The following is a 22,162-nucleotide window of genomic DNA, read 5'->3' on the forward strand; positions in this document are numbered from 1 at the left end:
AAATTAGAGACGAATAAACTAGCGTACGTCAAGGTAAACGAATGGACGTGAAAGTTTGAGGAGACCTCATTTCGGGAATTCGGTGATAAGGGGGTGGACCGTAAACTTTTGTATTCTTTTCGAAACAGTTGACCACCGCTGAGGGGATACATGTATAGTAATCCCTTTAATTTTGCAGTTCTTTGTTTCTTCCTTGGTTAAGGAGACAAAAAAAGGGGGGTTTGGGGAAAGTCTTTATCGTTTTCATTAAATCGTTCTTAAGAGGGTCTTTATGTTTTTTTTTTTTGGTAACAATCTACTTCGTACATCAAAACAGAATGGACAGTCTTAGAAACCGGAGTTTTGAGTATGTCAAACGGGCCGAGTCATAGCTCGGAGGAAAAGCAGTACAGGGCTCGGAGGCGAGAGAACGAGGGGCCTGGTTCAGAGGACCCGGTAGAGCTAGTGTACTAACGGGGACTTTTTGGTAATGTAGTTATTTAGTCTGTCGTTGTATGTATTGTCAGGATTTGCTCGAGGTAATACTTTGTATGAGGGTTACTACGGACCATAGTGAACCAAAGACACAGAGTTTTAATTTCAACCCTGTAAGTGACAAGGATGGAGAGTGAGAAACACAGTCCTTTTACACACGACACTCTGCACCTGGACTTCAAAGCGAAAAGGTGTAGAGGTAGAGGAGGACCTAGCGTGTTCAGTTGTTCTCATTCATGTAAATGTGCTACGGGTCTGGTATTACGATCTGTTTGTGTACAATTTTTCGAATATCTACGATTTAGTAACTTTGTTTTTTATGGAATTAGGACTTTACGTTAATATATCGGAAAGAAAACACTTAACGGAGTTTTAGGATTGAGTAATATAGATGATACTATATAAAATTAGCCCTGTCTTTTTCGAAGTCAGTTTTTGTGTTAGTAGAGTGTCTATTCTCATGGGAGTCATGGTGTGTGAGAATGTAGTATTTTTGAAAATAATTAACTTATTATGTAGTCTATAAGTTTACTTATTTGCAATGTTTGACATGGGAGATACTATTTCCGAGATAACATGTCTGTCTTCGTTGTCGCTCATCCTCTTAATTTTCGAATCGGGGACCGAGAGTTTGTTCGTTGATAGGCGTATGTTATCTTATTGTTCACTGTATTACCAGTTTATCTTCTACTCTTATCTAGTTTATATGAACATTTCTATTTCATTCTCAGGAGGTCGTTTTCGTCCCATTCATCCATTCATGTCAAATCAACGTTACAATTTGGTTTAAATTCGGATGAGGTTCACTATTATATACCGATAAGAGTGTTAAAGTAATATAAGTTAAAATAAAAATAAATGAACGTGATAATAGACAAATAACAAAACGTGGCAACTCATCGGAAACTTGGATTCTTAAATTAACAGTATTGGATGTGACATCGATACATTTATACTGTTATTTTCGACTTAGAACTATAATGGCAACCCTTTCTACTGGTAATGACTAAATTGGTACTTTTATTGAAAGTAATCTATGTAACAGTTTGACGTAGTTTTTCGTATAGTCTCATTGTCTCGAATTGTTGTTTCACATCCACTCTTGTGTGTGTGGTGGTATTGGTGGTATAATCAAAACACACTAAACCGGGGTATGGAGTGACAGTATAGATGGGGCCGTTTCGTTACTCTGATAGGTGAAAGATGTGGTGTGTAGTAAATCGAGAATCAGAGGTGTCATCTATTTATGTTTTGTGTCAACCTTATTGCGTTGTATTACTGCAAATATAGGGTGATCGAGTTGATACTTTCCGTATAAAGGTTGCACAGAGCCTTTGTGTTACCTTTGAGTTTGGTGGGAAACAACACGTTAGACCTCCCTTTGTGTGTGTCACAGAGGGGTCCGCGGGACGGAACTGTACTAGTGTGGACTTCACTCGGTAGGGTCTAGCAAACAATTGAGTTATCATTCTTAGGTAAAGATATTACATTCTATTCGCGTTGTTAGTATGTGGACTTGTAGTGTACAATCGGGATCGAGCGATCGATTTGACAATCTATAAGTAAGTTTTCTATAAGTTATTTGTTTTACATTGAACAATTGTCGGCCGGAATTAATACGAAGATAATGTTGTGCAAGTGAAGTAAAACATTAAACATGTTTGACATGGAAAAGTTTTGCTCATTCGTAAGTTCTTCTCTCTTTTGTGCCGATGTTCGTAGATGGCAAACAGTCACACTCCAAACTCCACTATGGCCAAGACCAAAGAGCTGTCAAAGGACACCAGAAACAAAATGGTAGACCTGCACCAGGCTGGGAAGACTGAATCTGCAATAGGTAAGCAGCTTGGTGTGAAGAAATCAACTGTGGGAGCAATTATTAGAAAATGGAAGACATACAAGACCACTGATAATCTCCCTCGATCTGGGGCTCCACGCAAGATCTCACCCCGTGGGGTCAAAATGATCACAAGAACGGTGAGCAAAAATCCCAGAACCACACGGGGGGACCTATTCAATGACCTGCAGAGAGCTGGGACCAAAGTAACAAAGGCTACCATCAGTAACACACTACGCCGCCAGGGACTCAAATCCTGCAGTGCCAGACGTGTCCCCCTGCTTAAGCCAGTACATGTCCAGGCCCGTCTGAAGTTTGCTAGAGAGCATTTAGATGATCCAGAAGAGGATTGGGAGAATGTCATATGGTCAGATGAAACCAAAATAGAACTTTTTGGTAAAAACTCAACTAGACGTGTTTGGAGGAGAAAGAATGCTGAGTTGCATCCAAAGAACACCATACCTAAAACCTTAAAAACCTTGTGAAGACTTACAGAAAACGTTTGACCTCTGTCATTGCCAACAAAGGGTATATAACAAAGTATTGAGATCAACTTTTGTTATTGACCAAATACTTATTTTCCACCATAATTTGCAAATCAATTCTTTAAAAATCAGACAATGTGATTTTCTGGATTTCTTGTTTCTCATTCTGTCTCTCATAGTTGAGGTATACCTAGGATGAAAATTACAGGCCTCTCATCTTTTTAAGTGGGAGAACTTGCACAATTGGTGGCTGGCTAAATACTTTTTTGCCCCACTGTATGTCTTCTAATGTCTTGTTTTGTCAGTGCAAAAGCCTAAGACATTGAGTCAAGTACGATCTGAAACAGAAAAGCAGCACATTTTAGAGGGTTAAAACAACATTTTACTTGTGGATTGCCCCTAAGAATGATGTCATACGTACTAAACCTATCTAGCCTCATTTGTTTTATATTCAATTTGTCTTTTTCTTTTGTGAAAAAAGCAGTGACACAAAAAAGACTGGGCGCCACAAACTGAAAAAGACCAAGTCTGACACAGAAGCAAGCTTATCCAGACGATCCAAAAAATCCTCTCGGAAGAAGAAGAAAAAAAAGAAGAAGAAGGACGAGGTGGAAAAGCGTAAGAAAGCAGAGTGCTCGAGCAGCGACAGCAGCAGTGATGACAGCAATGCCCCCAAAGACAAGCAGCGGAGGAAAAGGACTAAAAGTCGACATAAAAACAAGAAAACTGCGAAGACCAGAGGGAGAGAAGAGGACAGCAGCTCAGGCGAGAGTAATGATGAAAAGGAAAGACGAACTCACAGGCGTAAAAAGCGAAAGCAAGACTCCCACAAAGACTCAGACTCGGGGCCAAACTCAAAAAGGAGCAGGAAGAACTCGAAAGCAGCAGGCGCAGAGAGTTCAGATAATACTTCTCTAGACTGAGATTCAAAGACTTGGACAGAAACAGTCGCTCAGGTAACCACCAAAGAAAGTACTGCGCAATTCTCTGGCTCTCCTCAAATTCACAGGGGGCGTCTCTCTGCAGGCCCTCTCTGTGTTGTACTTTGTGAGACATCAACGAACCTGTGCTGAAGGCTCTCTGCGGGCGCTCTGTGTGGCAGTACCTCATCCATGAAGGGGGGATGGGGCGTCCTGCACCTGCCTCTTCAGGGGTTCTGTGGGCTGCAGGCTCATTGACTGATCATTGACTCTCGGCTGTCAGCCTCCCAGGAAGACTTTCTGTCCTCAATTGGCCGGTGTTTTTTAAACCACATTTATTTAAGAAATGTTTTCAAACTTTACTGGCCAATTATTTAAAAATGTGCATTTTTTTGAACATTTACTTTTTTGTATGCCAACAATTGAAAAATAAACATCTATTTTACTGTTTAAAAAATATTTTTGGTTATTTAAAAATGGTGAAATGTAAATGCTTTGTCTTGAGATTTCATTATTATAATTTGTCTTACTGTAAACAAATCACATTTAAAAAGAAAAAAAAACTATCCATCACTTTATCGACCAACAAGTGTAGCCAAATCTTTATATACATGGTTCCCACATGTAACACATCAAAATCCTGTCCGTTTGTGGATTTAAAGTGGTATAAATCAAGCTTCTGAAAGCAGACATAAATACATGATTCATTAAAAGTGCTTGAACTCATTTATTGCTAGGACAGAAATGGTTATTTTGGTCTTTTCCTTTTTTTTTTTTTCACTCGTCTGCCATCACTGTAACCCAGAAGTGAGAAGCCTTCACGCATTCAAACTCTCTCACTTTTTAATTGTTGTCTGCTAGCTCATGTTAAGCCTGATTGTTCTCATAAGAATTTACAGTGTGGTAACAGTAATTAGCCTTGATATGTGTCTCAAACTACGCCGTGTCGATTACTTTAGGTAATTGAGCCTGGAAAAGTCCTTGAATTTTATGTTCAAGCTGGTGAAGGCGGGAGCCCTGTGTATAGCTTAGGAACTGCACAAAGAGAAAGGAGAAGGGTATTGTTAACACGAATAACCCTGGGGATAGCTCTGTAACCATTAGAGATACATTTTTTTTAAATGTATTTCATTCCTATATTCTGTCATATAGATGATTAGTTTCCACCATCTGTTGGGTAAACATTCACTTGTGCTCTGAGCTAAATGCAGCAGTGCAAATGGAGTGGAAGTCAAATCTAGACAAAAATAAATGTCCGCTCTGAATACTTTTTGTTTACTTGTCAGGCTGTTAGTAAAGAAAACCACAGAGGGCGGTTTCCTCTCCGAAGACCATCACGGATCAAAGAACTTGGTGCAACAAACTTTTTTATGATGCAGGAGGAACACCTTAAAAATCTGCCATTCATGATCATCATCAAAGTGAATACATTTAGTAATTCAGCTTGATGCTAAAGAGCTGTAAGGCCTTGTGGCACTCTGGATAAATGTAATGCCTGAGAAAAATATTCAGTTACACCAGCAGAAGCCCTGAAAATGAAAGACAACAGCACTATTTAACAACATGTTCTGTGCCGCTGGTCACTTTCTCTGCACCACACTTGTCAAACTACATTTGTATTTAACTTTCTTTTTTCGATAAAGTCGAAATAAGCCTGGTACCAAGTCCTGGGCCATCTGGGTATTTTTAGATAATATAATGCTGTAGGAAGTGGTGGAATACCATTTGAAAAGTGTATGCTTACTCGAGAAGCCCGGAGCACTTTACCGAGTCAGTGTCAATAGGCTAAGTGTTCTCTCTAAGCAGCAGAGAGTGGGATATGTTGAGCCTGGCTGCAAACCCGGAAACTTGGAAAGCAAAAAAAGCATAAGAAATGTGGCTGGTCAAATCTGTGTTGACTGGGCTTTCTTAAACACATTGTAAAGGTTAATACGATTTTGGCAAGAGGGCAAAATCCCAAATTGAGTGCTTTATTGCTGAAAATCTATTCCTAAAATATTTCTTTCTAGAAAGAAAACAACCATTAAATAGATGTTTTTCTTGTTGCATTATATTAAATATGTATTTTGCACTTCATACCAAAGCTTTTCAAAAAGCAATTTCTCAATACACCTATTCACAATAAAATAATTTCGTAGTGAAAGCAGTAGAGGATTGAAAAACCTTATGGTATGGCTGTAGACTGCTGACTTTTGCTAAGAAATAAATACAGATTCAATTGTGGTATTTCATAATTGTATCTTGCTACACAATAAATAATAAAATATGTCTGCAATTCATACTGTAGCGTTCAAAAAGTAATTCTTCAATACAGGGTGTGAATTGTTGCTGATGTCTATCACTGCAAGTCTCCTCAAATGGTGGAGATGGCAATAGGTTTAGATAAATGCTATCACAATTTGCCCAAATTTACAATTTCACTAAATTGCTACATTTGGAGAATTTCTCACACCAACTTTGTAGTGTGTTGATTTAGTACATTTTCAGGAAAGACACACCATTTGCAGGGAAGTAAGACCTGAAATGATATGTATGATAAAGCACAAGCATGTTCAGATTAGACTTTTTAAATACACTTTACTACAGTATGCATTAAACATAAACTTCTCTTGCAGTCACTCAGAACTGCTGATAAGACACAACGTGCTCTGCTGTTCCTCCAATGTTCGCGAGTCTGCCCCGGCCAATTCTGAAGACTGGGAGAAGTCTCAGCCTTCTCCTGTCTAAGCACATTTTGTGTTCAATAATGGTTACAAATAGGCAGGGAAAAACACAGCTGCTGTGAGAAATGGGAAGGAGCTCACTTCCTGCAAACCTTCAGGACTTAATCAGGAGAAGGGAAGCTGTTGGAAAATGTGTGAACCGCAAATTGACAGCCAAGATTAACACTCTTAAGGTAGGTCTAGCTGTAAAAACAAGGTTTTGTGCTAAAATTGGATGGTTTTTGGCTGAACATTGGTTAAGAATGATGAATAAAACTGACCCGAGGACCCTGTTCTCAGCCTCAATCTATCACTGAGGATGCAAAGAGGAGATTTGAGAGGATTGAAAACCTCTAGTGTGACTTATCTCTGTGCTCCAGGTTTTATCTCTATGCTGTCCACACAGCTCAGTTTCATCTAAGCCCGTTAAGTAGCTGTAATCAGAGGGAAGCTGGCAGCAAACACATATCTTTCATCCCCCCTATTTCTGTTTCCCTCTGTCATGCGTTTCCCTAACATATTATTATATCGTCTGTGCTGTATGCAGTATTCAAACCAATAAAGCTTTTGTATTACACATTGTAATTTTGTTGCAAGTAGATATAAATATACGTTCAACAACCACTGTATAAATCCTTATAGGAAGCATCTCTAAATGGTGTATAAACAGTTCCAATATAAAACAGTTTAATTCATACAAAAATGACTTCATACAATTGATACATATGTTTGCTCATTAGAATATTTATCTATTTATAAAAAACTATTATTCTGAGAAAACTTAAATTGCCATGAGATGTGGCTAAAATGCTATGTCGAACAAGTTTTTTCAACAAATTATTTTCAACAGTTTAAAAACCTGATAACAAGTGATTTGTTTTCATAACACACTTAGGATATGCTCGTGTTTGTAATTATATATCATCAAAATGTGATTATAACTGTTGTATAATTCACATATTATCTGTGTACACACCATTTACTGTACAGATGCTTCACAAAAGAAGGTGGTGAGCACAATAAAATGTCCTTATCTCTGCTTATAACTACATTATAATTATATGTATTTTAGTGTTTGTTCACAAACAGCACTGCTTTTAGGTGGTAGATAGATAGGGTTTAGGTTGAATACAAGTGTAAACTGAACCTTCAAAGCAGGGTGCTTCACAGGCTTTCTCCTGACAATGGTTATAAGCATCTTCCCTGCAGCTTTGAAGTTAATGAGAGCGTTACAACGCTTTGTCTCCCCCTAGAGGGATCCAACAAATATTACACCCTTGTTCATAACAACGGGCTGCATTTGAATTGAGCATCACATTCAGTTATCACGTCCCTCGACGTCCCACATCCCACTCTGCTTCTGAGGTCGTTGTGCAGCTTTCACAGAATCCTTATAAATAGCACCTGGTAATCAAATATGTATCATCTCAATGTGTGTGTGTCTCCTTGCAGCGGACACACACTGCTGCTCCTGAAGCACACAAATAAAACACCAGTGATACAGTTAACCCACACAAAATGTTTAATTCCCTTCGTGAGGGGATAAATGGTCCAAACTTTGACATACTAAATAGGGCGAGGTTTGATGACACAGGTTTTTAATGTAAAAACTTGCAGCCAACACCCAAATGCTTTGTAAAAAGTCATGTGACATATGACTTACTTACTTACATAGTTAGTACACATACACCAATGTTTTAATATACTTATATATGTCTTTTTTGTTTGTTGTCTTTTTATCTAGACCAGCCAGATACAGAACCGATTAATATACAGTCACATCTGGAACAATACCTATTTAACATCATACAGTCCGACTGTCAGAGAGGAATCCACGGTTGGTCTCCAAGTCCATCCTTGCTAACATTAGAAATCGGTCTGTGTAAAATCCTGTTCTTTTTTAATTATTATTATTGTATAGACTGGTGGTGATACATTTCATTGTATCTCGTGTCTTCTGTGCAAAAGTTTTTTTTTTGTTTGAAAGAACCCAAAACATGATTGACATAACAGGATACCTGGCTGTTCACTTTACAGAAATGATGACTTTTTTTTTTCCTCTTTTTTTCAACAATTAAACAGTCACATCCAAACGCCACACCCCCTTGGCTTGTCACAGAAAACAAAAGGAGAACATTTAAAAAAAATCCAAAGATATGCTTCCCATCATCAGGGTGGGCGGCAATGATCGAGAGGACAGTTTATGACTACAGTGAGCAGCATCCTCCATTCATACATCTTTTTAGAATAAGGCACTGCTGCATAAAGAAAGGACATGGCCAACACACCTCTGGGAGTATGGAGGGGAGGCAGGATGAAGGGAGATGTGTTCTTCTCCAGCAACTCACACAAAGTTTGCATGTGTAAGTCAATGTGCTTGTGTTCATAGTTTGCTATGTATGGGAAAAGTGTGTGTTTATGGCATGTAGACATAGTTGTGATTTTACATGTGTGAGTTGCAGAGCCATTTCTTTTTCCCCCGGCTTCACTGCTTTGCTCAGACTGTGCTCTCAAGCATCCACTCAGTGCTGCTGAACGTAACTCTCCTGTTGGCGAGCGGCGAGGACTCCGTGTTGAGCTGGTTGGTGGACTTGTGCCACCTTGTCCTCGCTCTGCGTGGGTAACTATGACTCTGAAAAATGGAGTAATCCCCTCCGTCAAAAGAGAATCTGTGCCTAGTTCGTGCCAGCTCATTAGGGAGTAATCCCATGTTGGCAAGGGCACCTTTCTTGTCCTTGAGCCTGGGAGCCTCCTTGGTGCCAGCGTTGGGGCCTATGAGACACAGGGACATGGTGGAGCCCGTCAGGCTACTGTCCGTCTGCGTGTCCTCGGATGGCGGGCCGGAGCACTGCGCGTCCAGGCTGGTTCTTCTCTTCATCTTGTCGGCAGTCATCGGAGGCAGCTCCACCTCCAGGATGGCAGTGGTGGCTGCTGGATTCTCCTTCTTCTCATTGTCCGCCCTCATCACCAGCGCCATGCACTGTTTGGGTGCGTGCGCATCATGCTGGCCCTCATCGGACGGTTGCTTGGAGGCGGAGCGCTGGAGCCGCTGCTGGCTGCCGTTGGTCTGCGAGTGCATGCTGGAGCTGACCTTGGACTTGCCGTCCTCCGGGCCGCTGTAGGCCTTATAACGTATCATCAGGATGATAATGAACACCAGCACTGAAGCAACAATTATACCGCCAATAATAATGATCATAGTGCCTCCCAGGAATTGGCTGTGCATGAAGCGGCACTGGCTGACCTCGTTGGCCGTGTGGAAAAGCACACAGCCAACCACACGTGTGGCCGTTAACGATGTGATGCCGTCGTCGTAAACCGCCAGCACACAAAGGTCATACTCCCGCCCTGCGGCCAGATCATTGATTAAGAAGTTCTTGTTGGTAGATGGGATCATTCTGCAAAGAAAAAAAAAACAGCACAGAGGTGAAGATATGCAATTAATCATTGAAATTACAACGCCCACATTTACTAATTTGCATAAGGTGTATTAAATCACACAAAGGTGTCAATTCCACACAACAGAAAGACCACCATTGCAAATATCACTCATTCAGGTAGACAGAAATATAAAGCTCAACACTTCATTAGAGTTGACTTATGAGATAATATGTTGTATCATACAAAAGCAGTGATAAGTTGCTCTAAGTTTCTGTATAGAATGACAACAAGGGTAAGCACAAGGTGATCAACAAGGCAGAGGAGGCTCACTGGTATATACAATATGACACGACCACTGCAGGGGGCAGGACGAGTGACGCATGATGTGAAGGCAGTTTGGATGTGTGAATACATAAGGCTACATTTTGTCGGGAACTTCAAGATTACACGACTCTAAATTTGTCTTCAGGTCAACATTGGCGTTAATATAATTAGAAGCGTGTTCCTTCTCCCCAAAGGGAGAATTTGATGGTTATCATTTGGTAATAATGCACCTCCTAACGACCAAACAACACTCCGCTCCATGCCTTAACTGGATGTGAAAATTATACAGGAGAGCGAATCATTATATCTGATAAAACCTACAAAAAAAGGGAAAAAAAGAAAGAAAGGCGACGACTATTATTAACCTGCCCCATGAATACATAAATCCTGAAGTACTCCTCGGGTTACAACATCCGGTTAGTTTGCGTCACATATTGCATAAGAAAAACATATTCTCAGATTTCAAACATTACTATAAGAACGTTTGCAATCTTTTACTCACTATTTAGAAAATAGTGTAACTTAGCTTCTGATCATTTTGCCAGTTTTCTAAGTTCACTTTATATATTTCTCACACATTATTTGTTGCAGTGGTGAAAAGTTACTAAAGCTTTGTAATTAAATACAGTTTTGATGCATTTTCATCGTGTGATAACATATACTCCTCCCTTACTACAGTACTTACAGCTATCCGACCATAACCATACAATAAGCCTATAAAGTAAGATGGTTCCACCTTGACTATAGACATTACAAAATATATATTAATGCTTGAGTAATGATCATTTATTAGACAAATAAAACACTCCAACAAGGGCCATTTTGGATAATAAGACATGACTCTGTTAATAAGCTACATGTTGTTGTTGAATTGAGTACACTTACTCTACTGCTGTTCCTTGCTTGATTTTTTCCATTGTTAAATAAACCAGTGTAGGAAGTCAAGTGTCTCGCTGGAACTTTTTACTACATTTTGAACGTTTATTCGTTTTTAGCAGTTCGACAAGCAAAATATTTGACTGTTAAACTTCCTAAATTATTTTATAGCTGTTTTAAGGCCCCACAAGGGTAACATTATCCAAAGCAAGAGCACAATAAATGAAGGTAAAGGTTTGTAAGGGCAAATCAACTGTACAACTGGACATTAAGAGATTAAAACTACCTCCAGCAGAATGTACAGTAAATGTAAAAATGAACTGAGACGTTTTGAATGCAGGGCTGGGAAAGTGCATTTATTATAATGTGGTATTGCTTCTTACCTAGAAAACCAATGTAAATCATTCTTCCACCACAGCAACCGAGCCTATCATTAGAAAACCGCATCTAATCACACTCTGTGTTTCAACCAATTAATGCAGGCACTTGCTAATGATACAAACAGCTACATGCAGTGAAATAGTTGGGCCTCATGTAATTGTTTGTTGTCATATCATGTTTTAATGAAAGGGGCATTTAGTTCTTCAGAGTGCTGGACTCCACAATATCTTCAGCTGATGCAACAATCTACTTGAATGGGTTTCTGCGTCTGTAAATATCTACATTTAAGTGCACATTTGATGCATGTTATTATGCAAATTAATTAAAATGAATGTAAAAAAATGTCCTCCCTAGTTTATACCTTCACTTAGACTTCACTATAGGGGTCCTGCTTATATCTGGACATACTTAATCATTTTGCATCTTTGGGATATGTCGAACTGCCATAATGGACTGTCGTGTCATTTAGCAGATGGTGACTCCAGATGTCTCACCTTTTCCTCATGTCCCTACTCTACCACCCTCCCTTATCTCTCCATCCATCCATCCCCCCACCATGCCTTACCTGTACACCAAAGTATCATCTGCAGTGCTGTTGTACTGAATCTGGTACATCCTGATGCCGGGGATGTGGCGCTCAGATGGCCAGCGAATCACAGCGGAGGACGAGGTCAGCTCGCTCACCATCACCCTCCGGTCCTGCTTGTCGTAGCCCTTGGTGTCATTGCCAGATTTGGAGGAGGTGGTGATGTCTGAGAGGCCGGGGTCCTCACGCATGTGGCCTGTGTTGTTAACAAACAAGGGTAAGGGGATCATGTTGATCTCAACAGCAGCTGTGGCGATGCCTGCGGCATTGGAGGCCACACAATTAAAGGCCCCACTGTCCTTCAGCGTGGTGATGAGAATATCAAGGGTGCCATTATCATACAGGATGGTGCGGGAGTTGTTATGCACCAGCTTGCCATCTGGAGACCGCCAGTGAATCTCTGGGTCTGGATCACCCACTGCTTTGCATTTGAGAGTCACACCCTGCCCTTCCATCACGTAGGGCTTTGTGGTAAGATGTTTTGTGATCAGCGGAGGCTCGCAGATAAACTCCTCCTCTTGGATGGACCAGAAATACTTGTCCATGAGGTGGTCCGGCGAGGCACAGGTCTCCAGATCGTCCTCTCGTGTCAGCCTGCGGAGCCACAGCAGCTCACAGTTACAGTGAAGAGGGTTTCCTCCAAAGCTCACAGCCAGGGTGGAGGAGCTTGAGCCCGTAGTGTCCGACAGCACCTGAGCATGCTGGAACAGGCTGTCCGGCGGCAGCTTCTGCAGCCTGTTAGACGTCATGTCCAGGCGCACCAGCTTGGTGAGCAGTGTAAAAGTCCCCGTTCCAATGTGGTCAATCAGGTTGTGGTCCAGCGTGAGCGTGTTAATGTTGGTCATTCTGGCTATGGCTTCCCAGGGAAGGGTGCGCAGGTTGTTATTGGAAAGATCCAAGTCCTCTATGGTGACGACAAACTCATCAAAGGCGGTGGCGGCCACCTGATGGATCTGGTTGTTGCCCAAGATGAGGTGCCGCAGGTTGATGAGGCCTTTTAAGTGGTCTGTCTTTATCGCACTGAGGCGGTTTCCGTCCATGTGGAGCGCCCGCAGGGAGCGCAGGCCGAGAAAGGCTAGAGGGATGATCTGGCTGATGGTGTTACGGGACAACGTGAGGTGCACCAAACTGGTCATGTTGAAAAAGTCTTTCCTGCGGATGATGGTGATGAAGTTGTCTGTGAGTCTTAGCTCCACGGTCCTGCGGTCGATGGAGGGGGGCACGAACAACAGACCGGTCTTAGCACAGAGCAGGGTCAGAGTGGGTGAGAGGTGCTGGCAAATGCAGCGGCCCGGGCAGCTGTATCCCTTCGACAGAGCTGCGCACAGCAGCACGCAGAGAACCAGCCGGTCCATTGTTGATTCGTTTCCAGGTCCTGTGTGAAACAAACAGAGAAAAAAGGAGAGACATTGAGTCACACATTTTAAAGATTTTTTCTTAATAAATAGCATTTATGCCTTATGAGAGCCTGCTGCAAAAATCAAGAGTCTGACCGAGATTGCAGAGACTGCCAGCAAGGTATCAATCACAAAATGAAATTGAGCTTTTCTGAAATAATGGCACCTGGGAAGATGAAAGGCTGTAGCAACCCATGTCTCTGTAGCCTTTTAATGGCAATGACAGAATGCTTTTTGCCACAAGGCTGCATCACCACTGAACCATATCATTTCTTGAATGATCAGAGGAACATTTTCCTATATTAGGCAACACTATACCATGTACATTTCCACCATATGACAAGGCGTGTGTTTTTCTTGCTCTGAATTCCACATCAGGTTTGAGAATTAAAGGTGGAAAAGGGCACTTGTCAGCAACGCTCAAGGCTTGTATGACCTTTTCATGCTCTTTACTCGCCCTATGCTTCCGAGATGTACTGCAAAATTAGAAACCTGTCATGTAAATCACTGCAGAAAAAGGAAAAAGGTGAAGTGAAACAGGGCGGAAATACGGCTTTTTGAAGTCCTTCCTGAGGATGTTCTGATTCTCTGATTCCCATTTAGAAGTATTGATTTCAGTCTTGGAGAGAACACGCCTATGGTGACATGAGTAACAAGTGATCCTTTGCTGCAATAACCAAAAAGAGACCCCAGTGTAACACAAACAGTGATGTGCTGATGTCACATTGTCACTGGTTTTACCCTCCTGATCTTGATGTCCAACCCCTTAAGCTTCACAGTTGATATGAGATCCTGTTAGAGCCGATAACGTAAAGGAATGACAGCCGACTTTTCCATTCTTGGGCTTTAAAGAATGACATTTGAGTTGCTGCATCCAACTACCCCACAGGGTGACACTTTAATTCCCCTTTTTTTTTAGAGGTCCAGCATAATTATTTTAATTCCCTCAGGAGAAGCTGGCTGGGGATTTTAAACACAAATACTGTCTGTTTTTCACCATTTTTGATGTTTCATCCAATTTGCCATGACTAATTTCAGAGACTTTTTATCTATGTTCCACCATGTTGAGGTGTTGCTGACGTCCTTCACACCACTGATTTCCCCCCATTGTGCCCAAAGCAAAAGCATCTAATGCTCACAGTACAGATAACCCTAAATTAAAATGTAATTCAAAAAACGCCTGCAGTGAGATTCATGGAATATTTTAAATGCCACAGATGCAGAAATAAAGGACAAGCCAAACTCTATTCCTCTATATGTCGAGCTTTTCCTAATTCACAATTTTTGTACGAACACTTTGTTTACTTGTGTCCTAACTAAACAAACTTGCTCGGAAGAGAGTTGTTATGCATTTTTAACATAGTGAGAAAGTGTAAGTGCATTTCTGTCACTTTACATCAAACCTGCATAGCAATGAAATACTTTCTTTTTCGCTCTCTTGCTCAGACACACACTCTCACACTGCTGGCTACTGTCTGTCAGACAACAGGGCACCTCGTTAACTATGAAATACCGCTATCCAATCAGTCCTCTCATTAAAATCTTGCTTTCTATGATGTCCTCCTCTAAAGGGAAATAGGACAGCTTGAAGCACAAGTTCAAACCAGTGGGGTGGTTTCTCATAGCTTGTTGATTGAATTTACTCAACACTGACTGTATATTTCTTCGACTTTATACTACATTTCAGTAAGCCATTAAACTGTGTTTTAGAAAAGCACTGGACCCACATCTTCACTAGGTTTGTGTTTACCTCCCTCCTTGGTATGATTCTGCAGGCTAAGCTGTAACCTCAATCTCTGAAATACAACCACCTTGACTCTTTGAAATTGAAAAATATTTCTCGTCTGCAATTTATTCAACAAAGAGTGTACAAGCAAGATAAAAGAACAACATGTGACATAGTTAAACCATTTCCAAGGGCAGAAACACATACTAGGTGGTACACTGAGTGAGAAAATTCAACCCCCCCGGAGAGAATTTATTTATTTAGCGATGCTTCTTTATGGTTGGCAGCACAGTGTGCCTGCCTTGTCTAAATTAATTCCCCAAATATTTCTTTTCTTAAAGATGCTGGGGAAGCTAAAACAATAAAGTAGGCCACAGCACTGCAGATGATACTTTCTATAAAACAGATTCATATAAGTGGAGAGAAGGAAGGATAGGGAGAGATCATTTCAACACTGTTAGGATCTTTAGTTCAGATGTAATCTAATATTGATGCCCAAGTTTGTATAGTTTCAACATAATAGCGATCTTGCCTGATTGTGTTGGTTTTCAGATGGTAACTAGGCCACTAAGGTTTCTCAGAGGACCATCTGTGCCAAAGCTTTTCCTGCCACACCGTCGAGGATACTCTATTGATCTTTCAGCTTCTCAGGGAGGGGCGGGGGGACTTTGTTGCCAAGGCAACTCTGGTGTAGAATGTAGGTCTCTGAATTGCATTAAGACGCTGTTGAGCTGCCCGTAACACAAGGTCTCAGTCTTAATGGCTGCTGAGAAGGTAAGAAGAGACAAGAACAGATGTATGAATGGCCGGGAAAATTAAAAGAAAAGGGCAGAGCCGCCTGACATTTCTATTTCTGTTTTATTGCTTAATATTAGCACCAGCCACTAAATCGATAACACAGGGTGGACTTTGGGTTTGTTTTTGTGTCAAGTCACGCAGAAGCACAGCCTTTCACATAGGATTGATTTTACATTTTTTGAAGATTATATTAATATTCTGATATATTCAGAAATTCTGAAATAAAAATCACACATTAATATACACCCGGGCATTAATGCAATATATGCATATATAATATAAATATGCAAATACTTAATAAAGATATGGCTTTTACACATTTGCATAATCCTTCAGTTTAACAGCTACCAAAACTGGTTTTATAATTTAGTAGCTTTCCAATGTATTTCTTAAACACCAATTAAATGTGATCCCTATTTACTTGAGATGAGCGTTATAATTCATTACAGCCTAATTATAATGTGAAGATTTTGCACTCCCTAAGTCGCCCAAGAGTGTACCTGACATTTACCACTGTGCTTAACTTTGTTTAAATCTTGATACAGCCAACACCCTAAAATCATTCGAGCTTCCTTTGACATCGGTTGCTGTTAGCTACAAAGGTTGAATTAAGCTTGAATAGAAAAAAGAACATACAACAAAAATCTGCAGACATCCGAGAAACAAACTGAGTATGACAATTGAGCCGATAAAGATATGTAACTTGGATCCAAATGTAACCAGTTAATTAAAATATGAACTGAAAACAGCATGCCCTTTTAATTAGATCACAATTTCTTTAATAAGAACCTTTTTATTAATAATCAAGTAATTGCCTATTAATTATTTTATATTTAATATCAAGCATATACCAGTACCTACACAAGTTTTGCTTTATTCCTGTTTTCTTTAAATTAGCCTTTATGACACAGCTTTAAATGCAAATCAGAACTAAAAGGGACATTTGAAATCAACCCCTCATCTATTTCAGTGGGTTTGAAAAACAAGCATGAATAAAAAAGACTCAATTCAAATTCTGAAAGATTATTTGAGATAGTAAGCTGCTTTTTTTTAACGGCGATGGCACTGAGAGGTGGAGGGTGGGAAGACTAACTACATAGTGAAGGTGATAGTTTACCAGGAGGTCAGACACCTGGAAAGAGGTAAAGAGTTTTTCATTCTAAAATGTTTGTTCAGTGTCTTGAATCTTTCGTCCTAGCTGAGATTTAACTGTATGGCCATTTGATCGGGATAAGAGGTTCTTCAGAGGCCATGCTATTGGCTTGCTGTCTTCTCTCCTATTCGTGAGAGTGACCTCCATTCGGTCACTGTAAACCCATTTATCGATGACAGTGCATTTTGACGCTGAACTATAGTGTTATCAGGGGGTATGTGCGGATATATAGTTCTTGGTTTTGAAGCAGTTCGAGCCCTGTACCAGAGGGAGCTGACATTCTATGAATTGTATATCTTGAATAAATCTTGTAAATTATTCTACTAAGCATGAGGCAGTTTGATGATATTCCTCTTGCCTCTGACAATGCACCAACAAACTTAATGTTTTACGAAAGACTACTACGGATGAATTGAGAATTCAACTGCTCAAAATGTATCATCCACAGTGTCGATTTTAGTTAATTGCTTGACCAAAAATACCAGTTGTGTCAGCTCGTGTCGGACAAGCTTCTTAAATGTTAACTTATTTTGTTTTTATACCATTGTAAATTGAATATTTTTGACGTTTTGGTCTGTCGTTTGGAGAAATCAAGCTTTCAATACAGAATCAGAAAACTGGCTGGGTGAGCATGCATTCTATTGTTGAATACCACCAGTAAATACTATAAAACAATGCCCACATCATATTACACACAAAAGCACAGTTCTGTGTGATGCATGTAGCCTACATATGAGCATATTACATAGAAAACCTATCCTAGTATACATCAATAAATTACCATACGGACAACCATATCAACCAGAAATAGAGAGCAGAAATAGCTCAAGAGGAAAACAACAAAGAGGAAAAGAATAAATTAACTTTGTTTTTCATACATACTTAAGAACATATCAACACTTTAAAAAAAAAAACTCTGACACTGATCTGAACCATGGCAGTGACAAATGGCCGGTGTTTTTGGGTACTGTTTTGGCTAAAAAACTTATTTTGAGGTTATGGAAGTTTGATGCTGTGCCTTCGTTCGAGATGTGGCTGAGGGAGTTGGGTGAGATCCTCTACCTGGAGAAACTTAGATTCAAGAATGTAGGAAGGGGGAGAGTGTTTGATAAGGCCTGGGCTCCAGTGATAGAGACACTTAAGAGGTCTGGGTCGAGGATGAAGGTGTGGGATGAATGATCATCAATAATGTTAATCCTGTAACTTTTATCTTGTTGTTATTTTCAATTTGCTGTGTACATTTTTCTTTTTCCTGATGTGCTCTCTTGGACTGCCCTCTTGTTTCTAGCATGAATATTGCATTTCTTGTTATCTCGACCATGGATGTGTTTTAAAACCGCCAACAGCCTAATTGTACTAGTATGTTCTGAATCCTCTGTTTTGTTGTTACTGAAAATGGAAAATATGATTGCTTTGTAATATCAATGCGGTTGGTACAACACATTTCTGCAATACAAATATTCTTTAAAAAAAGAAAGAAAAAACCTCTTATGGTTCACACATTCACCATGAAGCTCTGTTAAAAGAAGAGTAGTTACTGCAATTTCTAAAATAAAAAGCTGCTCACTTAAAAATGTCTAAAAGTATGAGCTTTGAGCGTTTCATAAACTATGCAGTAAGAATCAAATGAGAGCTGAAAGATGCCGTCTCAAACAGCTCGTCCTATTTCTGACAGTGAAACACTTTCCTGCTGCTGCCTTCCTAACACCATCATCCGGTTAACGGATAAAGGAGGACAGACAGCTGCAAGGATGATGATGCATCTTCGCAATGTCTGAGAGAGGCAAGAAATACATGAAAACAGCAGCCCCTCTTTTATAAACTATATAAACACCTACATATAGTGGGTGGTACTGAGTGGGTGGCACTGTTAGATATTTTAATTAGGGGACGCATGAATTCACCAGGATTGTCTTTATAATTAAATAAGCAGAAAATAGCTGGACTCTTATAAATTCAATAATTATTATTGTTATTATTATAATTATTCAAGAAAACTTAGAATATCTGGTCAATCACAGAACTGTCACATGAGGCAAGCACACACTCACTCAAAAATATCAAGTATACCAATCTTATAGAGTCTCTTAAATAGTCTTTCTCTGTGGGAACAATGTACATGCGTGTTAACTACCATCATTAAACTGTACAGGAATGTGCTATAAGCTGCCATTTTATATTCCCTCAGCATGAAATATGGCCTACTTGATGTAATCTTGGCATCCTAACGTGGACATCATAGCTTCGAGAAAAACCCTCCACTGGCCGTTAAAATCTGTATTCACATGAGACTACAGTAGGGATGAAATTATTAGTCGATTAACGGAAAAGTAATCAGCAATTATGTGATGTTTGATTTATGGTCCGAATTTTTGTTTCAGTATAATGTAGAATATAAAAAACATTTTAACTGAGGACTTGTTGCCTTTCTAGCTAAATATGATAGAAAACTGAAGAAACAAGCAATTAGAATATGACATTTTAGGGTTTAATAAACGTTTGACATTGTTTTGACTTTTTAAAAGAATAATTTTTCAATCCAAGCGCAAAGAAATTCCTTGAACAGCTCCCCAATGAGATAATTAGTATAATAAGCATGTTTACTTATAAACCTTTTACCCAAATTATTCTATGTAATATCTATAAAAATAACATAATTTTACATAATTTTGTCATTATGAAAATAGAGTAGAGGTGACAGGAGGTGGTTAGGAAACACACAGGGGGCTAACAATGAAAAAAGGACTCATGCTGGTAGTTAAACGATAGCGTGGTAATCATTTCCATCACTAGGCAACTACGACAACGCAGTTCTAGTAAATCTTCAAAGTGTAACACATTCCTGGTTTCCCAAGTCATCAGTTTAATATTTGTATAAATCAAACAGATATTGATTTATCAAAAACATAATCTGCGGTTCTTGATCTTTAATGACAGCCCTGATTTAAAGTTTAAATATAAGTAAGCTGAAGCTGAATAGATTTTGAATGTGACATTGAAAACAGTGATGGAATAAGAATATGTGTGAGTCAGAGTGTGTCTTTACCTCAGAAAAACATCTGCTCAGAGCTGGTGCATTGTGCGGATATTTTCTGGACATGTCTTTGTCAGGAAACCATAAACGCCAATTAGACGGTGCAGGCAGTGGACTGCCAGCTGCCCTTGTGTGACTCTTGTTGGGATGCAGGCATAATTATTGACAGCCCAGGTTCACAGTGTCAGCTCCGTCTCACCAGCGGATGCCTGAACCGAGGTTCCACGGCCCCGGGGATTTCTGGTCGAATCCCATCAAGAGGGATGAGGGCTATGGCGTAAACAGCATTTGCATATTATAATTATGTCTGCATGCAAAGACGGTCTTCTCAATTACATCCCATTTAAAACTTTCAATGTGCAAGAATTGAGAAGCACCAACTATTGCAGCTCCATACACTTTAATTGTAAGAGCTTACCTAAACAAGATAGAGAACATTAGGATTACAGTGGCCACTTGTTGATTAAACACTTAGGTGATTGATTGTTACCTTTTACCTGCTTACATTCTCTGTCATTTGAATTCATAATCAAACCACAATCACTGCTGCTACAGATACAAATTAGCTAATATCTTCACATATTTATATTCAAATTACGCTTCTAAAGTTCAACTAATCACTTAGGTATGGTAAATCATGTCTTGTGTTCCCCTTGAACATAATCTGCTTGTTCATGACAACTCACATAAAACTCACTCACACATAAAATGAAAATAACATGGGAGTGCTTGGAGAAGATACCTGTGATTAATTCTTGTGTCATGTCTACTTCGACATAACTTACATAAAGAAATTTCAGAAATCTAGGCAAATGTAGGGTAGTTAATATGATCATTACCTATAATAACTAATAAATCAATCAAGCATGATTCAGACGATTGATTACCATTTGTTAAAAAAAGTCTTTACATTAGACAATATTCAGGGGTAAGCTTCACAAATAAATTATACTATACAATGCTCTCTTGATATGTCAGACCACTCAAATAATCACAGGGAAATTATCTTGATATACTGGCATTCGATATATTTGTACATGTGAAGTGATTGTTTTGTGCTTTTAAAGTCTCACACATTACATTTCTGCAAAGAATCCTGATTACTGGATTCTTCACTGAAATAGTCTCACTAATCACAAGCACCATATAATGCGTTATATGATTATTAAATATGGTGTTCACAATACTTCATGCTCAAATTGCTTCAAAAACTGAGCCACAAAACCTCTGCAGTCCATCTGTTAACGTTCACAATGAATGCATATGACAATGCACTGCCCTCTGGCTATGGTCATTTTCTATTGTAGACTTTGGATAGAGCACTCTGCTGCAATTAATAGAAAAATGAACTAAACCCTGGCATGTTTAATTATATCAGAGGTGGAGGAAGTATAAAGATATTTGACTTAAGTACAAGTATAAACGCCATGTTTTTTAGCAATACAAGTAAAAGTAACATTTTGGGATTCAGAATCTCACTACAGTAAAAGTATTATTTTGAAAGTACTTGAGGTATAAAAGTCAAATGACTTTTACTTGTTACTAATAACTTCAGCTTCAAAATAAACGTAGTGAAATAAAAGTAAAATCTCTATAATGATAATAATAATAATAATAATAATAATGATAGTGAAGTGAACAGACCAACACATATTTTTTTTTAAAGTAAACAATGAGTGAGTGCAAGGGCTCAGCCTAACTTTTTCTTTTTCTTTTAGTTTCAGGAGGTAGCATGTCCTAAACTCAGAAATATCCCAATAAATAACAGTGTGGTTGTTACTCCTTTCTCCTTGTAGCCGTTTCACTGACACCTTCCAAGAGATTTCTAGAACAGTCAACATATTGTCAAAAAAAACAACAACAAAAAAAGCAGGAGCAAACAATATGAGGCCAAGCGGTGATTCTTAATGACACCCAGCTTAAGGGTTTTCTATTTCTAGTCTTTTTTATTTTTAAATCCAGTGGAAATACTTGATGGTATACAAACATCGTAGCAGCAGGATTTTCTCTGCTACATGTACTTCCTACACGGTGATGTTTTTTTCTCATTGCTCGTTCTTTTCATTTAATCTTTCCGACTGATTGTTT

The 22,162-nt window shown here is 39.4% G+C and overlaps 1 protein-coding gene across 1 annotated transcript; it reads right to left on the minus strand.

Moving 5' to 3' along the window:
- Nucleotides 1–7,933: 7,933 nt before the first annotated feature.
- On the minus strand, nucleotides 7,934–20,172 carry lrfn1 (leucine rich repeat and fibronectin type III domain containing 1). The gene is made up of 3 exons (XM_010771017.1): nucleotides 20,087–20,172; nucleotides 11,946–13,341; nucleotides 7,934–9,816 (listed from the first exon to the last, which is right to left on the minus strand). Exons 2-3 carry the CDS (start codon nucleotides 13,319–13,321, stop codon nucleotides 8,916–8,918), a joined length of 2,277 nt encoding a protein of 758 aa, XP_010769319.1. The 5' UTR covers nucleotides 13,322–13,341; nucleotides 20,087–20,172; the 3' UTR covers nucleotides 7,934–8,915.
- Nucleotides 20,173–22,162: the final 1,990 nt, after the last annotated feature.

Source organism: Notothenia coriiceps, unplaced genomic scaffold (genome assembly GCF_000735185.1).
Source record: "Notothenia coriiceps isolate Sejong01 unplaced genomic scaffold, NC01 NC01_scaffold00009579, whole genome shotgun sequence".
Lineage (NCBI taxonomy): Eukaryota > Metazoa > Chordata > Actinopteri > Perciformes > Nototheniidae > Notothenia > Notothenia coriiceps.